Here is a 22,208-nt window from a genome sequence, read left to right as displayed (position 1 = left end):
CAGGGACCCACGGCACAGCCTGGGAAAGGTGTCCAGGCCATTCTTCCCTGTTGCAGTGCCTGGGAACCAGGCCTACTAAGTAATGATAAAAACCTATCCTGACCATTCAAGACCTAGAGACATTCTTGGATAAAATGGAAAGACTCAGGGGAAGGGAATTAACCCCTTGAGTCGAATGGAACTTTTGCTTGCTTTGATGCACCTTTTTGGAACTTTTGCTTTGAACTGCTAGGTTGGGCTGCAGGTCGGCAGTCATAGAGACATTTCATTTTTCTCCTTATGTTGAGTTTAACTTGTGAGGGATAGGTTATGATTTGGATACAGAATGGCGAACTTTACTTTGGACATTCTGACCCAGTTTCATTAGCTAGTTTTGTTGAGGCAGGGAAACCCCTCTTAGAGGAAGGGCTAATTAGGATGTCCTTCGCCCACCGACCCCACATTTTTATTATCAATAAAAGTCTTTGCCAATCATCATGCAACCCTTGTGTCCATCTCTTGCCCTGCACCCTCACAGTAGACATGCAGAATACATCACAATTCCTGTCCCTAGCTGAGTTAGTGTGCAGAGGTAGAAATTGTATAGATAAGCTGAAGTAGATGACCAGTTCAGTATTCCAACATTATTTATTGATTGTTACAGGGAATACATGTTGACATATACCTGAAGTACATTTGACAATCTTCATTTCGTAATAACTGATACTATAGAATTGAAAGTGTGTTTGTTAATAATGTATCACTCTATATTGTGTTATAAACATAAAATTAATGATCAAACAAGTTCTCATATCAATCATTCATATCATAGGTTACAGGCAAGTATGCGCTTTAAGAGTGTCAGAACCCATAAAATAGAAATGTTAAATCATTGTCATTTGAGCAGGTCAGACCATTGATTGACTACATTTGGAAGCCAAATTAAAGTTTGCATCAGTTATTGTTATTTGGAATTTATATGGCGCTCTATATATCATTGGTATGACCTCAAAGCACTGGTTGGTTGAACGCTCTTGGGGGCCGTAGTCCAGGTCAGTTGAGAGAGTAAGTGTACTTGAGTGCACCAGTTATGTGTGCAGCTGATGCAATTGCCTGATGGAAGCTGCATCCTAGAATTAGGTCTAGTGATATTGTTATCAGTTAGATGTGTGCAGTTTGGCAGAGTGTGGCAAGTTCTGGCTGCGTTAGGGCTGTGTAGGACTGTGTATGTGTGCATCTAAGCAGGTTTGTCATGGGGTGTAGCTGTGTTTTATCAGAATGATGAGGGGATCATGGGGTAACGTTCGTATGTGAGCAGTTAGGCCGAAATTGATCGAGGGGTGTAATTGTGTGTTGGTGTACAGTAGCGAGTAGGCATAGTGATATGGGAGGTGAGTGTTTGGGTGGAGTTATGATCTAAGGAGTTCGCTAATTCTGGATTTCGAGCGTGTATTTGCTTAATAGTGACTTAATGAGCGTAATCAGTGGCATCATTGCTCGGGATCTCATTGAGTATTTGTCATTGGATTGCAAGGCACAGTCTTCTTAGATGGCATTACGGAAAGAGACACGTTTTTAGAGCTTTGCGGAAGGTCATATAGTCCTGGGTGTGTCGAATATGTGGGGTGAGTGAGTTCCACAGAGTTGGGGCCAAGGTTGAAAAGGTTCACCTCTGTTCCTGACAGAGTTAGAGGTTGGAATCACTAGCAGGAGGGCAGTGCTTGATCTTAGGGTGCAAGATGGGAGGTAGGGTTTTATCTTTTCTTGTAGGTACATTTGGCCGGTCTTGTGCACTGCACAGTGGGTGATGCATAGGGTCTTGAAGGTGGCTCTTCGTCCGTCTGGGAGCCAGTGGAAGGTTTTGAGGGCTGGCGAGATGTGATCTCTATGACCCAGTGCAAGGAGCAGTTTTGCGGCAGCGTTTTGGGCTCTTTGGAGTTTGTTGAGTTGGTATGCAGGAGCCCCTTAGTATAGGGAGTTAGCATAGTCCAGTCTCGACATCACAATAGACATAACTGCGGCAAGTCTGTTCGGGTAGGAGAGGTAGGAAAAAATGTGTCTGTTAAGTTTGAGGTGGTAGTGACAGCATTTAGACACGTTGTTGATTTGACGGGAGGCTGTTAGGCCTGAGTCCATAGTGCAGCCTAGGTTTTTCACTATACCGGAGGGGTGGGGGGATCCGAGGGCTGCGGGCCATGGGAGCGGATGTGGCAGAAGGGCAGTATTGCTGCACACCATGATTTCAGTTTTATCAGGGTTTATCAGGGTTCAAAAGGAGGTGATTTATTGTCATCCAATGGTCAATATCGTGGAGACAGGTTTCAAGGTTGGGATGGGGTTTGGTGCCTGACTTGGGGATTCTTAGAATAATTTGGGTATCGTCAGCGTAATTGTAACATGAGATGTTGTGTGTGTGGGTGATTCCTGGTAGAGAGGTCATATAGAGGTTGAACCGGAGAGCAAATAGGCATGCGCCTTGGGGTACTCCAGTGTTTACAGAGCGAGCAGTTGAGACAAAAGGGGAGAGGAGGGTTATTTGATTCCTGTTGCTGAGGAAGGAGGCAATCCATTTGACAGTAGTGCCACAGATTCCTAGGGCATGAAGGTGGTCAAGGAGGATTGAGAGGTTAACCGTGTCAAAGGCTGCAGAGAGATTGAGGAGAATCAGTGTTGCGCAGCATTCAGAGACTGCAGTGACCTTGAGATCATCCCAGATCAAGATCAGAGTGGTTTCTGTATCATGCCGTGGTCTGAAGTCTGAATGTGCGGGGTCGAGAAGACAGTCGGATTTTACAAAGGAGTTGAGCTGGGTATATGTCTGGTCAATGGGTTTCGCAAGGAGTCTGGTGTTGGAGATGGGTCTGTAATTCTTGGGTTCAAGGGGGTCAAGAGATGCCTTTTCTTAGAAGTGGCTTGACATGCGCTATTTTGAAGACATCAGGGAAGATGCCAGAGTTAAGGGAGTCATTTAGTATGGCTCTTGCATGTTCTCCTGCGCTGGTAGATGAGAATATTTCCTCTGGGACAGAGGGGTCGAGGGGCGACCCGGAGGACTTTCTGGCTGATAGTAGGTCAAGGAACTCATCTCTGGAGATGGGTTTGAAAGAGTCAAACGTAGGGAAATTGGGCATCCGGGCAATGGGATTAGGAGGGGTCGGTGATGGGAAGGGGGAGAGGAAGGGCAGTTAAGTGTTAAGGGTTGCCGTCCAGAGCGGTGTTTTAGAAATGTAGGGAGAGAGAGTCGCAGAGTGATTGTGAGGGGATGGATTGGATAGAGGTACATGTTGGTTTCACAAATTCTGGTATGATCATGTGGAGTTCTTTGCTGCGATTGCCACAGTTGAGAATTTGTTTATTGTAATAAGCTTTTTTTGCCTTTCGGATTTGTAGTTACAGTGGTGGTGGGCATACATGGATCTGCTGAGATCAGTTTTAGAAGCTCGCCATTTGCGTTCAATAGATTTATTTTGTTTTTTGGCATTCCTCAGGTGGGGAGTGAACCATTTGGGGAGCGGTCCTTTGCGTGAGGATTCCGGGCGCGAGGGATGAGAGGAATTAGTGAGTTTTTAAGCCAGGAGTCGAAGCAATTGATGGTAAAGGGGGGCAACGTTTCAAGGGGTCGAAGAAGCAGGGCTTCAGCAAGGTCAGAAAGGATCCTGACTTTGTTCTGGCATTTGACATCACAGGTGAGGGCCGGGGGGCTGTAGGAGGAAGGGCAGGCATGTGGATAGAGAAGGGGATGGCACAGTGGTCGGTCCAGATGAGTGGTTTGGGAGGGGATATATAAACCATGTCATGGGAGCTGAAAATTGCATCAAGGGTGTTCCTACCTGAGTGGGTTGGACCAGTGGTATGATGGGAGAGGTTGAGCGCATCGAGATTTTCAACCAGCAGATGAGTCATGGGGTTGTTGGGGATATTGAACCAGATATTGAAGTCACCCAGGAGTGAGAGAAGGATGATTTACTTGAATGGTAGCTATTGAGTCACAGAGGTTGTTGGCAAAATGTCTGTCGTATCCAGGAAATCTGTAGCTGTGGGTGAAAGTCGTTGGTAGCAAGAGTTTTACTAGAAGGGATTCACAGGAGGCAAAGCATGTCTGGGATTCGATGAGAGAGACGGAGAAGAGAGTATTGAAGAGAACTGCCACTCCGCCACCTCTGAAGGGTCTGTTGTGGGCGATGAGCGTGTAGCCAGGAAGGGCGCTTTGTGTGCTACTGGGGCAAAGTCATTGGAGAACCAGGTTTTGGTGATAAAAATGAGGTCGGGTTTGTCAGAGGATAGGAGGTCAAAGATGCTGTGTCCGTTTTTTGCTACGGAGTCAGCATTAAAAAGGATGCATGTGACTTTGTGAGGGGAGGAAGATTTTGTGATGCTCATCTTAGTGGGAGGTTGACAAGCATGATGCCCGGTGGGGTGGTGGGTGTGGTAGGAACATTCAGGGTGGATGAGACCGGTTGGGGTGGGGTATGGGAGGGGCAGGGTGCCAGTGGACATTGAGAGTCGGGTGAGGGGGTTATGTCGATGGAGGGAGGGAAGAGTAGGTGGGCGCAGGAAGGTATGTGAGAGACGAAGGGCGCGTCAAATGGGGTTCAAGAGTGGTAGAAAGGACATTTAGGGTGTGGAGTTTTAGGCAGGTTGATTTTGGAAGGTGTCTGGAGGGCAATGGGGAATTAGGTGTTCTTGGTGAGAAGTCAAGAGAAAGGGGGGGGGAATCTGGGAGAGGAGAGTGTGAGGGGTATGGGACTGAGAGGCTGGGATGTTGGGCTGAAGAAGAAGTGGTGAGTAGTGGAGGGACGAGGAAGAGGACCAGTCATGATTTCTGCATTTTGTGGGTTTTGGTGCCAAATCGGTGTGAGAGAGGATGGGGTATCATGGTGTTCTCAATAGATGTCAGGGTGGGTGGAAGTCGATGTGTTAGGGTGGGATGGGGAATGAGCGCTTGGGGAGGTAGGTGTTTTGCACGCCAGAGTGCTCCTCTGATCTTAGAGTTGGACGAGGGATGATGGTAGGAGAGAGGCGGTTGGCATCCGGGTGTATTGATGCATGGGGGGAGGGGTTGTGGAATGCGATCAGGAGCAGGTTAGAGGGGCGTCTTGGCGTTGGGAGCTAGAGTGCAGGTTATGCGCCGTGAGGGGTGAGCAATGGGGTGGAGTAAGGTGGAGGGTGGCTATGGATCAGGAAGGGTCGGAGAGGGGATATAAAATGAGCTGGGATCTCCATCATGGGGGAGGTCAAAGGCAGCACTTAGGGATTGATGTATTAGTAATAGTAGATGTAGAGGCCCTAGATGTACAACCCACATCTAGATTTTGGGCTCCAGGGTTGTGGGGGAGGACCAAAAGAGGATAACTGTAGGATGGAAGTTTAGATGCAGTAGTGGGGCCTAAAACATAGGTGAGTAAAGCATAGTACCATCTCTGATGGCACTATATAGTTGTGTAACGAATCAGCAAGAGCAATTCTAAATGGGCAAGTAAGTCACAGTGCTATTTCAGGGGGTACTTTTAAGATGTGAGTCAATATAGCTTTCTAGATGTGTGTCAATCTAATAAGAACAATTACTAAGAATGTGGGACAGGCAGATAAGTCACAGTACAATCACAGTGTTATCCTCTAGATGTGAGTCAATCTAACAAGAATAACCAAGGCATGCAGCACAGGGTAACAGAAGTGAGTCAGACCATGGAGAGCAATTCCAGGTGAGCGGTGCGGCAAGTAGATCGCCATACTATCTCAATGGGCACTTTCTAGGTGAGAATCAATTTAATATTCTAGTTGTGAGTTAGTCTAACAAGAACAATTTCTAAGTCACGCTGGGCACTTTCTAGATGTGAACCGCTGTAAGAGGAATTAATTCTAAGTGAGCGGCAGAGGCAGCTAAGTCACAAAAATATTACAGTGTGCACTTTCTAGATGTGCATCACTGCAGAAAGAACAGTTTCTAAGTGAGACTGGCGCAGGTGAGTGAATCACAGAAATATTTCAGTGGGCACCTTCTAGATGTGAATCAAGCTAACAAGAACAATTTCTAGTGTTTGGGATAGGCAAATAATTACAGTATTAACTCAGTGGGCACCTTCTAGATGTGAATCAAGACCAATTTCTACGTGTGCGGGACAGGCAAAATAAATGACTGCACTATCTCAGTGGGCACCTTCTAGATCTGAATGAATGTAACAAGCACAATTTCTAAGTGTGCCACACAAATAAACTACAGTACTGTTTCAGTGGGGATTGTCTAGATGCAAATCCAGCTAACAGGAACAGTTTCTCAGTGAGCGGGACAGGCAAATAACGTATAGTTCTATCTCAATGGGCACCTTCGAGGTGTGAGTCAATGCAGCAAGAACAGCTTTCTAAGTGTGCAGCACAAATAAATTACAGTACAAACTCAGAGGGTACATTCTAGATGCAAATCCAGCTAACCGTAACAATTTGTAAGTGTGCGTGACCGGCAAAATAAACTACAATTCTATTTCAGTGGGTACCTTCTAGATGTGAATCAATGCAACAAGAACAGTTGTCTAAGTGTGCAGCACAAATAAATCACAGTCCTATCTCAGTGGGCACTTTCTAGATGTGAATCAATGCAGTCACCAAACATTTGTTTCATTAGCTTTCGTAAACAACTTGATGACATCTGTTCTAGATTAGATATTACACTGATTTCATCCTGTTGGTTTTAAGTGCTTAGTGTGTATTCTTTGAAAAGTCTTATAGCTACAGACTCAATGAAACAGATATTTTGTGGCCAAATTATCAGTTGGCAAAACCTTAGTTCTCGAATGTATCTTAAACGATGACTGTGTTGTATATCAAGGTGTGCACTTCTTGTCGTTGGAAATGAAAATAGAAGGGATAGTGTGCACGTGATAGTCTGCTTTCTTCACAGTGATCTTTTGTTGATGTGAGCTTAGGAGAAGCAGTATTCCAACTCACTGCTAATGGAAACCGTAACAGCAGTGGTCGTCATGGCACTAGCGAAATCTGACGTGGATGGTAAGCAGAATTTGCAATAGTACCACATGATGGGGTGTGCTGTTTTTGTGCAGCTTTCATTTTGTGCTTCTCCTCAAGGAGTGTCTTCAACAGGGCTCAAGTCGAGAGTGCATGCAGAGGGACGGAATCCCCCCACTTTTTTCAGAGGGCACCTTGATATGGTAATTACTGGAAAGCCACATTCAATTGCTAGGTTAATGCATCCCCCCACTTTTCATTTTAGGACTTGACCCCTGGTTCTAATACAGTTTCCTTTCTGTGCTCTGCCACCATATTCTGGCACCTCAACCGTTCTGGTTTCTCATTGTAGAAATGGAACTAGGCAAATCTTGTGCATGGTGGCCAAGTTGCTTACAGCAGGAGAGGATGAAATGTAGTGTGTGTGCAGCTCTCTTTTTGGGATTCCTATTGAGGGTGTATCTTCAGAGTGCCGTTTACTCATTTCACTCACCCTGAACCCCAACGTCTTTTGGTCCATTTGTTGTCCCGATGGAATAGAGCGATAGTAGGGATCGCAGTGTGGAGAGCAGGTTCTGGCTGAAGGGAAATTGAGGCAGACGAAATTCTATACTGCCACTGTGTTTTTGCCCTTCCCACTCAAGGAACACATTTAATGTTCAGTTTCTGCTTTCTAGGCGCCTCTGAGGTCCTGAAGCAATAAAGCAATGTTAGGAAGGGCAATAGAGGGAGATGGTGCGTGTGGGAAACGTCAGCACAGGAGGAGACCATTTAAAAAGAAATAAATAGATCTTATTTGGGCTAATGACTGCCAGAAGGGATTCTCATGAATGCATAAGAATGCAGTGTAACTATGTGGGCAGAAGTGCTGATGAGCATTGTGTGCACTAGTCAGAAGGTTGGTCAAAGTTTCTGGAAGGCAGCGTGTTGTGCTGGTGTATTATTAAGCACTCGGCCAGTGCTTGGAAGTGCAAAGGGGATACCCTCCATTAGCACATTTGCAAGCTTTGACAGGGCACGGTTTTGGGTATACTGCCTGCCTGATCAATGGCAGACAAAGGAGATCCTGATCTGGGTAACTTAGTTCTGTGACTCAAGTCGATCTTTCTGGAAGAGATTCTGCAGGTGTATGCTTGCTTGTCGGACAGTGGCTGGCGCAGTCTGTCATTAATCAGGCGGAAAATATATCTGGGGTATTATCGCTGATATGATGAGGTCATTCAACTCTAGACAAATTGCTCAACCACTTGAAATTAAACCAGTAGCTGATTTGGGCCCAAAGACAAAAAGGGTTGCTACCTATTGCAATGCAGCTGAACACTGTAATCCTCCTCCCAAAAGCAGTCCTCAAATGGTGTTAACGGTTCATGCTTAAAACCAAACTACTAACTTATATATATATGCTAGGAAACCATCTGACCAAGGTGTACTCATGGCTAAGGATATACCTCCTTACTCATTAATTACTTTACAACTCCCACCCGTATGCAACCCCTTTAGCGGTGGTCCTAGTAGGTCTTGACGCAGTGCCAGATTATGTTTTAAACCCAACAGAGTCGTTCATGAACAAGGTGTCACATTGGCTTAATTGAGTTTTCAGTTCAATTGGTTTGCTGTAGGTTATTCTACACCATCTACCTAGTTATAAACCCGAGATGCAGGGCAATAATGGATTAATATATGATCTGACAAAAACAAGCATATAACAAGAAAGAAGCATTCACAAATAAGTTATAACCGCAAGGAAAGATGACAGTTTAAAATAAAAAAAGGCAGAAAGGACCAAATTACAACATTATAAAAAACACTTGCAAATCATGAGAATTTGTTTGTTGGCTACTGCAGAAGTATGTACACTAGTTCTCAATCACCATGCTGTCTCTCCTCAACTGGTTGGAAAGCCTGTATTGCAGCGGGTTGTAAAAAAGCATACTAAAATAATAATCCGTCACTTTACACATTTTAGAACTTGGGGTCTTAAGTGTGCTTGCATCACTCCATGTGCAACCTGTGTGTCACCAACTGCCACATACAGTTCATGTTTTTTCTACCTGTCAGTGAATAATGGTTAGCTATTGGTCCGTGACATCTCTATTTGGGGGCATTACTTTAAAATGTTCAGCTTCTAATTTTATCAAAATTTTCCTTTTTTGTAGCATGTATCTCCCTCTACCACATGTCTTACGCAACCGCCTTTAAACTGTTCATTCTCTACAAGACATTTATTTCGATGATTTCCACTCAAAATTGACACTCACAATTTGGAAACTGCTGAGTTTGTGCAAAGTATTCATCTAAGGTTCCTTTGTTCTGGCCTTCTTTCCATTGTCACTGCTAGGGCCAGAGGTTAAGTTGACAGTGGAATTCATGAGGACTCGCAAGGATGCCAAGATAGCTGAGAGGCGATCCATATCCAAAGGGAAAGTATAGGCTTTGGCATTTACTGTCTGTGCTGTAGTGAAGGCTACATCAGAATTGCATGGTCTTCAAATAACTGTTTGGGAGAGGGAATCTCTGAACAAATTCACCTGCAAGTGGTTCTCAATGGGAAACGGTCCGTAACTCCTGGTAAGAAAGCACACCGATCTATTGGTGGGAAAGCTGTGAGACACAGATCTGACACCTAAGTACCAGAAGACATGTTCACTCCATACAGGGTTTTCATAATACCAAGGAAAAGCCCTAACGCCTCAGCAGCGATCCAAACACATAAATCTCTGGGGTAAGTCGGGTATTGGCCATATTCACAGTGAGAGTCGTACCTTTGACTCCAGGAAATAGCTTCTTTGGGTGGTGTAGCTTTTAATGGGCAAACCAACAGACACAAATGGTATCCCTTTTCTTACCTCTCGGCACTATGGGCCAAACTGAACACCTAATAGGTGTGAGAGGTACAATCAGATTCAAAAGTGCAACCAACATTCAAAGTAAAAGATTAAACAATACAAGTGTTTGAACTCAGTGTCAAAAAATAAGCATGCACATTTTCATTATTTAAATATCATAGTAAACGAGCTAATTTACTCCTGCAGTTGACATAAAACTGTTGGAGCAAATCCCCCAAAGATGCTTCTTTTATGGTAAACCATGGTCAAGTCAGTCAAGAGATTTCTTTAGCTTCTGCACTGCACTTCAAACTCCGGTAAACCAGTACACTGGCAGAGCAGGGAGACACTTCTTTTCAGGGTCTGCGTGTCCCAAGGAAAGCTCCATCTGTGGGATGAAATCATTCTTCCAGGGTCAGCTTATCAATGCAAAGCATCCTTACAATCCAGCATCTAAGAGTATTACAGATGAGTGACACATCAGCATAGGTTTATTTTTTATTTTTATTTTTTATTTGTTTTTATTGTGTTAACTGAATTAACAGTTTTTACAAAAAAGGAAAGTCTTGTTTCTTCAGGTACTTTGTGTATGTTTTTCCATTTTTTGTTCGTCACATTAATTGTGTAGGGCTAAGTCCTTTAGTCTTTCATTTATTGAGCAATGGCCTCCAGGTTCCGACTATGCAAAAAGTTTACCAGCGCAATGACTGGTGTTCAACTTAGCCCATTCATCAAGAAAGTCCACCAGTAGTCTTCGTCCAGTCTTGGAAATGTAGAATAGAGATGACCTAGGTGAGTTTCCCTGTTGCCAATGGTACCAGGACAATGGAGAATCAGATGTTTTAGACTTTCCTTTGTGTCCTGTTTCAAACAGAAACAACAAGAATCAGTCTCAGATTTGCCTCGGATTCTCAAAACCTCATTTGTTTTTAAAATGTTCAGTCTTGCTCTCAGGAACGTCGAACGGAAGGTCTTGTTTGGAAACTTCAATAGGTAGCTGATGGGCTTGTTTATATTTTGGGCAAAAAGCGGAAGGTGGGCCGCGGATTTGTAGTTCAATGCTTTCAGCTGAGTGTCGCACCAGTCAGTTTCCTTCAGTTTTTGTTGCCGTCTTTGTTGGATTGGACACAAGCTCATCCTCTGTACTTCCTATTGCTTTTAGGAGAGTTTGATTTTTGTGTACCCAAGCTTTAAGCATTTTGTTTGAACCTTTCTCGATTTCTTCTTGGATTAGTGTATAGATTTTCTCGTTAGATGATCTCACTTCCCTGTAGAACATCAGGCTGTTAAGGGACACCGTGCCTTCAAGTGAGATAAGGCCGAGTTCTCTTCCTATGAGGATTATTGGCGTAGAGGTAGGCAGTTGGAGTAATTTCTTCCAGATAAAACCTTCCAATTTAGGCCAAATTGAGTCTGGAATGTTTGGCATCACTGCTGGGACCGCTTTCATTCTGTAAGAGTTAATTGCAGCCTTAACTGAGAGGCAACCACATTTTTTTGTCCATGATAATCAGTTGGTTAGTTAAGGTTTTTTTTTATGGACCAAAAATTCTTGCATTGGTTGCTCTTTCGTCTTATTGCTAAACATGGTGCCCAGGTATCTGAAAGTTTCCACTTCTTCGAGGCGGGCACCGTTAAGGAACCATGTCTCTGATGTTTTCCATTTGGCCGCTTTTATTAGACGCATCACTTTGGTTTTCAGGGCATTGCTTTCCAGATCGTTAGTTATCAGATATTCATTCAAATTGTCCAATTTTCTCTGGAGCCCTATCTTCGTTTGGTCAATTAGAATGATATTGTCTGCATAAAGCAGCCTACTGATCTTTTCAGAGCCCAGAGAAGGAGGGAAAGCTTTTACATTTCTTTCAGAATGTTGGTAATCGCCTGTATAGGCGTTGTAAAGTGCCGGTGCCATGGGACATCCTTGCTTTACTCCGCAGCTTGTGCAAATTAGTGAGGAGAGTAGACCTGTGCCATTGAGTCGAACTCTCATAAATGTTTCGGAGTAAAGTTCTTGTATTGGATCCAGCAAAGCGGGGGGACATTTCCAGCTGGGGAGTTTTCTCCATAACTTCTCTCTATTTACTTTATTGAACGCTTTGGACAAATCGATAAAAGCCAGGCACAGAGGGGGAGCCCCTTCCTGTACTCTGGCCTTGAGGATGTTAAGAGTAAATATGTTTGCCATGGTGCTTAGATTTTTCCTGAAGCCAGTTTGGAAGTTGTCCCACCCTTCTGAAGAAGACACCCAGGTCTTGAAGCTATCGAGAAGGAAGGATCCAAAGAATTTTCCAATGCAATCAAGGAGTGCAATGGGGCGATATTTGTTCGGTTCGCCTCTGTCTCCTGATTTATAAATTGGCACTACGTTTGCTGTCTTCCAGGACGTTGGAATGGATCTGGATGCCATGCAAGATTCAAAGATTTCCGCTATCAAGATAGACCAGCTGGCAGGGTTGGATTTTAAATCCATGTTTGACAAACCGTCGGGACCGGGTGCTCGTGATGATTTAAGTTTTTTGATTTTAGATTCGATACAAGCTGGGTCGAGTTCAATGTCCCAGTGGGTACTTTGATGTTTCAGCGGTTCTGTCCCTTTCGAGGGTAGGTCGAAGAGAGCTGAAAAGTGGGTAATCCAAGCTTCTTCTGGGACGCTAGCATAGGTTTATATACACTGTTATGCACATTTTAAGACTTGAGACGAGAGGCCAATCCTGCTTAACCCTAAATTAATGTCCACTTACCTTTTGCAAAACGGTGACCTTGATTCCTTTGCTTGGATGTGAAGTCAAGGTTTTGTTCTGACCCCTTAATCAGAATGGTAATTGGGAGTGTCTCAAATCATCCAATCCAATTCTGTTAGATAACCTTTGTAATGCCAATACTGGCATACCATTTTTGCATTTCCAGAAAATGCAAATCATGCCTCTTATTTTGATACTCCTGTGAAGATTATTATTAAATAAGAACCACAGCTTTAAAACCAATCTGCAAACACTACTTGGTGCTTCTAATGGCACCATTAAATTCGATTTAACCATTCCTACAAGGTAAACATCTTCAAAAGTATGTTATGTGAATGAGCTTGACTGGTCAGGATCTGACCCGCGCATTGTGTGCCATTCATGTATGTAATAATGCAAATTGCTGTGACAGATTAATAATGCCTTGCCTTAAATAAAATCTTACAGAGTGTGCACCCAGATCTGTGTTCTTGAATGATAGCTAGTGTTTGCTTCAATTGTCATACTATGGATAAGGTTTTTTTTTTTAATTACAAGAAGTGATTTGTTTTTAGGGAAGAGTGACTTTTTTCAGGAACGTTTATAAACGTATTTGGTTTGGGTACTATTTATGGAAAGAGTTTTTTTTCTACATGTTATGTTGATTCATTCTCTACTGAAATATAGTAGTTTTGTTCTGGATGTTTTTTTTTTTTTTGGTATTAGCCGTTATTGGCAGTTCAGGTTGAATTTATCTGACTGTTATATTTTTGTACAAGTGAAGATTTTGACCAAGCGCAAGCTACTCTTAATTGGCTTACTTTCTGTCATGTGCATACCACTGTCGGGTTGAGAATTATTAACATGCAACACACGAGCTTCGGCAAAAAATGTGCACATACACTGTGATGGAAATGTTATGCTGTTGATAAGACAACTCCTGTTTGTGGATTGTGTACACAGTGACCGTGAATGTTGATTCAGTGCAAGTGACTGGACGAGAATATAATTTACAACATATAAAAATTCATGACTTGCAAAACTTGCTTTCTTTGGTTTGTTGTTTAGGGTTCGACAAGAAGGTATGCCACCCCAGTGGCCCCAATCTATCTTTTTCACCTTCCAGTTTTACCGTTATCCACCAGCAACAACTCCACGGTTACAACTGATAAAACTGGATCAGTCTGGAATAGCAAGCTCCGATTCGTCGTCTCACATCCTAGTGCAGATTAACAAGGATGGTTCGATTAATACTGGTAAGAGGCATATTTCCTAACGGTTGTTTGTCCCTTCATGTAAGAACATTTGCATGTCTTTGGTAACATTAATAGTTTTCTTTGTGCGGAATGAAGAGTTTGAGGTTGTTTTGCAAGCACCTTGATCACAAGCCAGCAACTAGGACTCTTTCTTAAACATAGGATGCGTTCATACTTATTCTGATGGCTACCTTTTTCCTTTTTCATTTTTCTCAAATTTCAAGCTGCCAGGCTATCCTACTTTTTAAAAATGTCATGGCACTTCTGGGTGCCACTTATGTCTCAAGTTGGGGACAGAGGTCGCACAGCTCTGTCCAGAACTGACAGTACCTGTGTTACAAATAACACCGCCAGAATCCCGCCCCCTGTCACCCATCAGTTTCTTTTCTGATTACATTGTTTTAGGTCTCCAGAACATCTTAGTTTCTTGGTTCACTCAAATAAAAATGTCTTCAAATTTAAGGGCATTATTTTTCCTCCATGTGCCGCGAGTGCTTTGGCATTTTGGCAGATGTGCATAGATGTTTAATAGTTATGGTCACTCATAACCACTGTATGTTGTATGTGGGTTTTGCGCATCTGTTTTTACTAGCAGTAACTGTGAAGCCTGTTGCAACCTCACCTCAAAATTTAGGTGGTGTAATGTGGCGAACGTACAAATCACATGACACATGCAAGAGATTTGGTTTTAACCTTAGTTTATTCACAAACGGGTGAAGATTGAGATAAACGCCTATTGGGTGTAAGGGTTTATACACAATAAAAGGCATTAGTACTGAGCGAGGGGGTGTGATGGCCTCTCAGCCAATGGGGAGGCTCAGAATACAGGCATTACCACATGGTAATCCCGCTACCCTGAGCCTACTCACAGTCGGTGGCTGCCATTTCCCCTTGCTGGGGAATCCGGTAAGTCTTCTCCCCCTGCCTCCCTCCCCCGAATTTCCTTCCTGCCCTCTCACCCCCACGTACCTTCTTTCTTTTCCCCATTTCGAGAGCGAACGCGCTGGATCACTTCAGTCCCCAGCGCGTCCGCTCCCAATCTGCAACAGGCCGTCATGGAAAGGAAGAAGGGACTACCTGTAGTCCCTTCTCCCTTCCTATGGCGGCCATTTTATTTATTGACTTTTTTCCTATCTTTTTAATGGCTGCCATGGAAAGGGAAAACGGACTCCGTTTTCCATTCCCCGTTGGCCATTTTTGTTACATTTTCTTTTTTTTTCTGTTCCCGAAACGACAGAGCGTTTCGAAACAGAAAAAAATGCTTTCAGTACCCCGGTCTAACAGGGCAGATCTAATAGCAATAAGCCCCTCGACTGCAGGCAATTACCGCCTGCGGTAGTGCCCCAGGGGCCTTCGCTAAGGTCCTTGCTACGCTTGGGCCTGTAACTATGGGCCTCGGGGGCATTACCTTAGGCGGTAATGGCCCGCAGTCTCAGGGTTTATTGCCACAATAGTCCTCCTTGGAATTGTCCAAAGTCCGATGTGACAGGCTGGGTACAGTTATAAAGTGTCAGGGAGACTAAAAAAATAAGTCTGTTCTTTTTTGGTAGTTTGGGAAGATGCCTCTATTTGTGAGAATTAGTTCCCCTAAGGCTGGTTTGCTAAGAAATGGAGGTGGTACTTTAGAAACTCCTACGAAACCTAAAGGTTTGATCTTCCCATGAAAACAATTGACTCCCCTTAAGGTTTATTCTAAATGGAAAGATGTCTAGACAGGTTACATGTTTCCATTTTCTTGTAAAGGCCTTTAATGGAAGTAGGCCGAACCTTTGTTCAGTAATTAGCGACCGGGAATGCAGGTTCTTTACCCAAAGTAAATATGATTCCACTGAATTAGGTATTTCTATTGGTAAATAGATACAACCATTGGAAGCATTGCTACAAAGTAATCTCTTAATTAATTTTGACAACCAATATAGTGTTCTTTTAGCAGTAATCTTTTGTCCTATAAGCGAGGGGTCGGAGGACCAGGAGCCCACGCTTATATTGGTCAGCTCTTTATGTATGACAACCATTCTATTCTGGGTCCTACATTGTTTATTACTATACACAAAGTGGAGCAGTGCGCGTTAGGTTGGCGCATCCGTGCTGCTTTTTCCTGTTCATGTTTAGCTTATTTCAAAGAGCTTGAAAAGGTGATGCCAAGACAGTGATGGCAAGAAACCCAGGCCATATTTGTCTTTTTGCAAATAATGCTAAACATCTGGGTCTTTTTGGATTCAAGGACCATCTCACCTTAGATTTTAAAATGTTAACCAGAAGATCGCTCACGTACACAAATAAAATAAACGTATTGACAGGGGATTGAAGTGCATTAGGGGTGCAAGATGTACTGCATTGTCTGCATAAACTAGTATAGGATACCAACAGCTCAAAAGAATTGGGACATCTTGGACAGCAATCAACTCAAATTCAAAATCATTAATGTGTGTCGGGGGTCGCTTCAGGACTCACCAATGGAAAATTGCAAAAGTAGTCAAAATAGGAGTGTACACAGGCAATAAGTAACACAGGTTTATTCAGGGCCCAGATGCAGCTGGGACAGCTATATTCAAACAAAAATCACGGAACAGAACTGTGTGAAAAGGTGTTGTCAAAGAAATGCCCCTAAAGCTAAAAGTTTTATAGGAACCAAACTAATTAACAGTAACTTTGCAACATGGAAAAATCTCCCCACACCAAGCTGATTGGTGCTCGCACATTATACCCTTATAGAAAAACATACATTATGTTCTGTAATTGGGTACACAAACCTTCCCACACCGCCCCTTAGTTATAATTCGTGACATCACAATCCAAGCTCCACTTCCCGCATTATAATGACAATTCATTGAAACATTTGACATGACCAACGGAACTTTATTCATCTGTCCTGGTCATCTCATCTACGTTGTCATGAGAAACGTTCTCTACCAATGCCTGTCAGAGCCTTGAACTACAGACATACTGCTATACAAATGTTGCATATTAAGAACTCTTCCACCTTCTTCCCAGGCAAAATGTTCTTTTGACTCCATTTAAAATGCGTGTTTTGCAAATCGTTTTTTTTTTTTATAAAGTATTTTATTGTTTTAGACATAATAAAATAATCACAATAAAGCAACAAGCAAACAAATCAACTTAGAGACTGTCATGGTCATTCAGAATCAATGGAGATAGTACCATAGCATCAGAAGTCGAACGGCTTCCACAGAACGTGCAGTAGTATGTAATACAAATACATATCCTAATACAAAACAAAACACCCAGTACACATTCCTCAGGCTGTGGGAGGGGGTTCTCAGGTCGCTCCTTCTTCCCATCTGCCCCATATTTTCGAGGCTTTGTTGGGACAGCCTCGTGCTGAGTAAATCCTATGCTCCATCATAGCGCATCTGTCCATATCTAATTTCCATTGGTCCAGTGTTGGGGGGTCAGGGGCTCCCCATTTCTGCGCTATGTTGCGCTTGATCAGTCCCATCGCCGTGTGTAGGAGTAATATCTCCCACTTATTAGCTTCCATCTCGCCAGGCACACCTAGGAGCAGAGTCTTTGGGTCCTGTGGCAGGGTTCGGTTCAGAACTCGAGAGAGTTCCCTACAGCTTGCAAATCGTTTTGAATTATAAAATGGTTATGCCCTCCATGCCTGTTGGCGGGACCCATGGGCTCTTATCTGTTACCTCGAAAAAAGAACAACTATCGTTTGCTTCTTACCATACCAGCCTTGGATTATGGGACCACCAATGAGTTACCAGCCACTGTGGGTTTGTTGCAGATAACAAAAAAAACGAACCCATGTTTTCGGCAAAAGCATGCTGTAAGGCCTATTTACTGTGTTTCAGACTACCCCTAATGGTGGTTATACTTACATGTGCCCCTGCATTTCTTTTATATGTAAGTTACTTTTATTTTGGGCTTGACTTGTATAATGAGTAAAAGGAGCCCCCCCTCCCCTTTTACAGTGCTACTCTCCCAATTGATAAGTGCATACCTTTTCACTGCGCAGAACTTGCATTTTTATTACATTATTCCCCCTTTTATTGATCTATCAATAACTAACTCTTTTTGTGCCTCCCATTTCGACGTTATCTTTGTGAATCCAAATTCTTTCCAATCTTGTCATGTTTCCCCCATTCTCCTCCCAACCATCCAGTTTCCCTACCCATATACCCCCTGTTCCATCCTTTAGGCATGAAATCCAAAATTGTTAATAGTTTTCTAAATCTGCTGGCTGTCTAAAGACACACCCATCAGGATCCGCTTCTTTATTTTCCCCAATTACTTTATTACGACCCTTCTTTTCGGTTAAGGGTAACATCAACTGCCCTTTTTTCTTGTTAAAATATAATCTAAATCCACTTTTTTCTCTTAAAACCAAATAGACCAAAAGTAATAATCCTAGGCTAAATCATATTAATATCATCACACTCCAAAACAATGGAAACTTCTTTTTCTTCTTCATTAAAACATTTCCTTTAAATACATTTTGATCATCTTCTTTTGCTGGTTTTCGATATAGTCTAAAGGCACTAAAGAAATCTCTCATAGAGTTCCCATTATGTTGTGCTTGGGAAGCGGAGCTCTTGTCTTTGCGCACGTCTGTGATGTGGACCCATCCTCGCCACCCTTTAATTTTCACAGCGGTGGGTGTCGATTAGATCTTGGTATGTGGGCCAGTGAGGGCTCCTCCTTCCACTTGTGAAAGTGATTCTTGACAAATATCTTCTCCCCTGGGTATAGAGGTGCTGCTTGTGGAAGTTGTCCCGATTTTTCAATTTGAGTTATTGTCCTTGTCTGCAAGGATATTTATCTAAGGATTTTTTTAAGTTCTTTGAGCTATGTATCAAATTCCTCCCCCGGAATGCAAGAAGAATTTGCATCAGAGATTGTACGCGACAGCGGAATAGGCGCATGCATTCTCCTTCCTGTAACAATCTCATGAGGAGTCAAGTGATGATCTCCTTCAGGCGTATTGCTCAGTCCATAAATCATGAGAAAAGGGAGAAGTGTCGCTGTGCCAGGGGTTAAGAGCTGAAACGGGGGTCATTTGATTCCTGGGGCTCCCCTAAGTAGCTCAAAGTTTAAGCAATGAATGCTATAGTCAATTATGTTGAGAAAATAAATCCTCTTGACACAATATATGAGATACAAAAGTGAGGCAATTTTCACATAACAAATGTTTTTTTTATTGCGCAGTCCAAACAAAGCAAGAGGCAACCTTTTTACCCAGGATTTTTCAAGCGTTTGTGTAAGCTTTGCCAACCTTATTTTAAGCAGTCCATTCATCTTTTCCACCAAACCGTTGGCTTGTGGATAGTAAAACTGTGCATAATTTATGCTTTATCCCCAGGAGTTTTGTTATTTCCCTAATTAAATCGTTAGCACATTCTGACCATTGTTAGAACAAATTTCATCTGGAATCCCCCCTATCCCTGTGGGAACACCTCCCTCACTAGAAATTTGGCCACAGTGCAGGAGTCATTATGGGCACAATGACCAGCCTCAAGCCAACATGAGAATGGACACACCACTACAAGCAAATACCTGCAAGAGGTACATCTTGCATATGAACATAGACAATATGCAAGTGCCAGAAGGGGCCTTTCCGGTCATGGCAATGTTCCCTGCACAACTCTCTGTATGTGACCTGGCAAATACTTCTGGCATATCATGGAGTTATTCACAAACCCTACAACATTCTCATGCAAATGTGGTACAAACCAGTCTTCACTTATCCCTGCAGCCACATGTTCTTTGGATACGTGGGCAGGGTAGTGAAGCTGTTCCAATGCCACCCACAACAATTTCTTTGGCATGACCCCTTTTCTTGTGCTATCATGCTGCCATACCAGATCAGTTGGGGATAAAGAACATCCTCTCCAGTTCTACAACTCTTTCTCATCATCTGATACTTCTCCCTGAAACTCAATTATCTGAGTTATTGGGGTCTCATTAAAGTTTTCTGGTAATACATCTTTTTCTTTGCTCACTTGTAGCACTGCTAATTAGGGATATTTGTTTATTTTCGCCAGGGAACAGCACATGTGTTCCTTCTGGTAGATATGCTGCTTCTTTTGCTCCTCTGTCTGCTTGTTTGTATCCTAATGAAACAAAATTGTGTCCTGCTCTCTGGGCTTTGCACTTTATTAAAGCTCGTTCTACTGGGAGTGGTAACATTTCTAATAATTTGCTCAGTAATCCTGCATGCTGAACAGGTGTACCCTCACTTCTTTTGAACCCTCTCCTTTCCAATCTTGCTAGTCCTGAGTGCACTGTGTAAGTAACGTAGGCCGAATTAGAAATTGTTTTCACTGCCTGGCCCTCTGACATGTTCAGTGCCTCAGTTAAGGCCACCAGTTCTGCTGCTTGTGCAGAGTAGTGGTCTGGTATTCGTGTCTCTGAGTACACTATCAGGGAGTTGTTTTTCTACTCCATGTCTGTGCCCTACAACTGCAGAACCTGAATGCCTCTGTCCTGTGGTCTGATCAATACTGGAGCTTCCTGCAATGAAAGTCATGTCCCCCCACTTCAATCACCTCTTCCTTAACCAGCGGGTTACCTTTGCTCCTGTCGATGCACGCTGTGCAGTCACTTATGTAATCTCCCTCCTCTATTTTTTTGGCAATGAACTCTGCTGGATTTATAGACCTGCATCTCACCACTTCTATTGCTTGGTTTGTCAGTATTACCTCATACCCTGAAGATCTCTTGAGTTGTCAATGTAAATTTTGTTTTTTGCAGTTTTGCAAATAATGCATGCTCCACGTATAAAATTACTGGGCTCCCCAAAGTTATTGTGGAAGCCTTCTCAACTGCAAATGTAGCAGCAGCAAGTCCTGCTCATATGGGAAATGCCCCAGCACCACTGTATCTAGGGATACACTTCAATATGCAAGTGGTGTGTGTCCCTGTCTCTTCTTCTGTGTCAGCACAGCTGTCATCACGTTTCCATCTGAATGGGAAAACAGGTGAAACTTTTCTTTGTAATAGTATGTAGCCAGTACTTGTGCATTTGCTAACTCATGCTTTAGTTCATCAAAGCTCTCACCCATTTCAACTGTCCATTTTATGTTTGTTTTGTGTTTCTCAGTTTATTTTAATGCTTGTAGCAATGGCCTGGTGTAAGTGGAGTAATCAAAAACCCATAACCTGCAGTAATTGCACAGGCTTAAGAACTGCTGCATCTTTTTCACTGTTTTTGCTCGTGGAGTTTTATGCATGTCCTCTACTGTTCCTGGTTTTATTTTTCTTCCATCTGCTGACTGAATCTGACCCAGGTACACCTCTTCTTTTTGACAGTACTGCAATTTCTCTTTTTCTACTTTGTATCCCTTGTTAGCTAGCAAAGTGAGTATTTTCACTGAGTTCTTTCTACACTCTTCTGTCGGGCTGCACACCAATAAGTCTTCAATGTACTGTATCACTGTACTTGCAACCTGTAAGTTGCTCATATCTATTTGTATAACTCTGTTAAAGATGCTAGGTCCCTCAGAGTACCTCAGGGGAGTTCTATTGTGTTTGAACCTGGTCCTGCGATACCTGGAGTCTGGGTGTTGTGCGATGGAGAAAAATGTGTTCTTTAAATCTACCACAGTGAAATAGTTTGCCTCAGCTGGAATGCTACAAAAAATCCTTGCAGGATTTGGGGCCAAAGGACACACTGCCTCAATATTGTTAAGAGGGCATAAATCCTGTGTAAAATGCCATCCCCTCCTTTTGCTTTCTTGATCGGCTTGATAGCCATGTTGCAAGGTGATTTACTCTCCTGTATTATGCCTTGCTGCAAGACGGCATGCAGTGTCCCATAAATGCCTTAATCTGCTTCTCAAGAAAGGGGGTACCAGCTTACTTGTGGCAATAGTGCTCCTTCTTTTAATTTGATGTGCTCTGCCCGGCCCCTTTTAATATCCCTACATCATGGGATCCTATTGTCCATAGGTTTTTTCACACTTTTTCTAAATCTTCTTGCAAATATTTTGTATTCTTTTTTGTTATCGGAGTCATCTGGGGAACTGCCCTTTCTTTTCTGTGTACTGGACAAGGTAAGTTCAATTCAAACACTACCCCTCCTTCATTGTCCTTTGTAGCTAACAACTTTATGTCACTAACCCCTTTTGATGTCAGTATGGGTTCAATACATAATATTGAAGGCCATTCCATGTTGTCTTCATCAGTGGCAACCAATATGATCATGTCCTTCCGAACCTCTACTTCCTCTAGGTACAGCCGTGTGTGTGTGTGTGTGCCTGAACTAACAGCGGAGGGACACCGTGGCCTGGAAAAAAATGTGTTGGACAGCCAAAACACCCTTCCTCCAATTCCTGGTAACCATCCTAACAACACGTGCACCCCATACAAAAGCACCTCCATGTGTTTGGGTATCCCTCTCATCGTGCTGTGTGCGTAGTATGCATGAATCAATGCTGCCACTGTAACAGGAAACAATCTGGGTGTGCAGCACACCATCCCTCTCTCTGAAATTGAGA

The 22,208-nt window shown here is 43.1% G+C and overlaps 1 protein-coding gene across 1 annotated transcript in view; it reads left to right on the top strand.

Moving 5' to 3' along the window:
• NPHP4 (nephrocystin 4) overlaps positions 1-22,208 on the top strand; it is a 1,060,260-nt gene that overhangs the window by 565,190 nt on the left and 472,862 nt on the right. The window contains exon 15 of the mRNA XM_069610268.1: positions 13,556-13,743. Coding sequence (XP_069466369.1) covers positions 13,556-13,743 — 188 coding nt within the window. The remainder of the gene's footprint in view (positions 1-13,555; positions 13,744-22,208) is intronic.

The sequence above is a fragment of the Ambystoma mexicanum genome, chromosome 8 (genome assembly GCF_040938575.1).
Source record: "Ambystoma mexicanum isolate Mex_15411 chromosome 8, UKY_AmexF1_1, whole genome shotgun sequence".
NCBI classification, from domain to species: domain Eukaryota; kingdom Metazoa; phylum Chordata; class Amphibia; order Caudata; family Ambystomatidae; genus Ambystoma; species Ambystoma mexicanum.
This window is presented reverse-complemented; position numbering and strand designations above follow the sequence as displayed.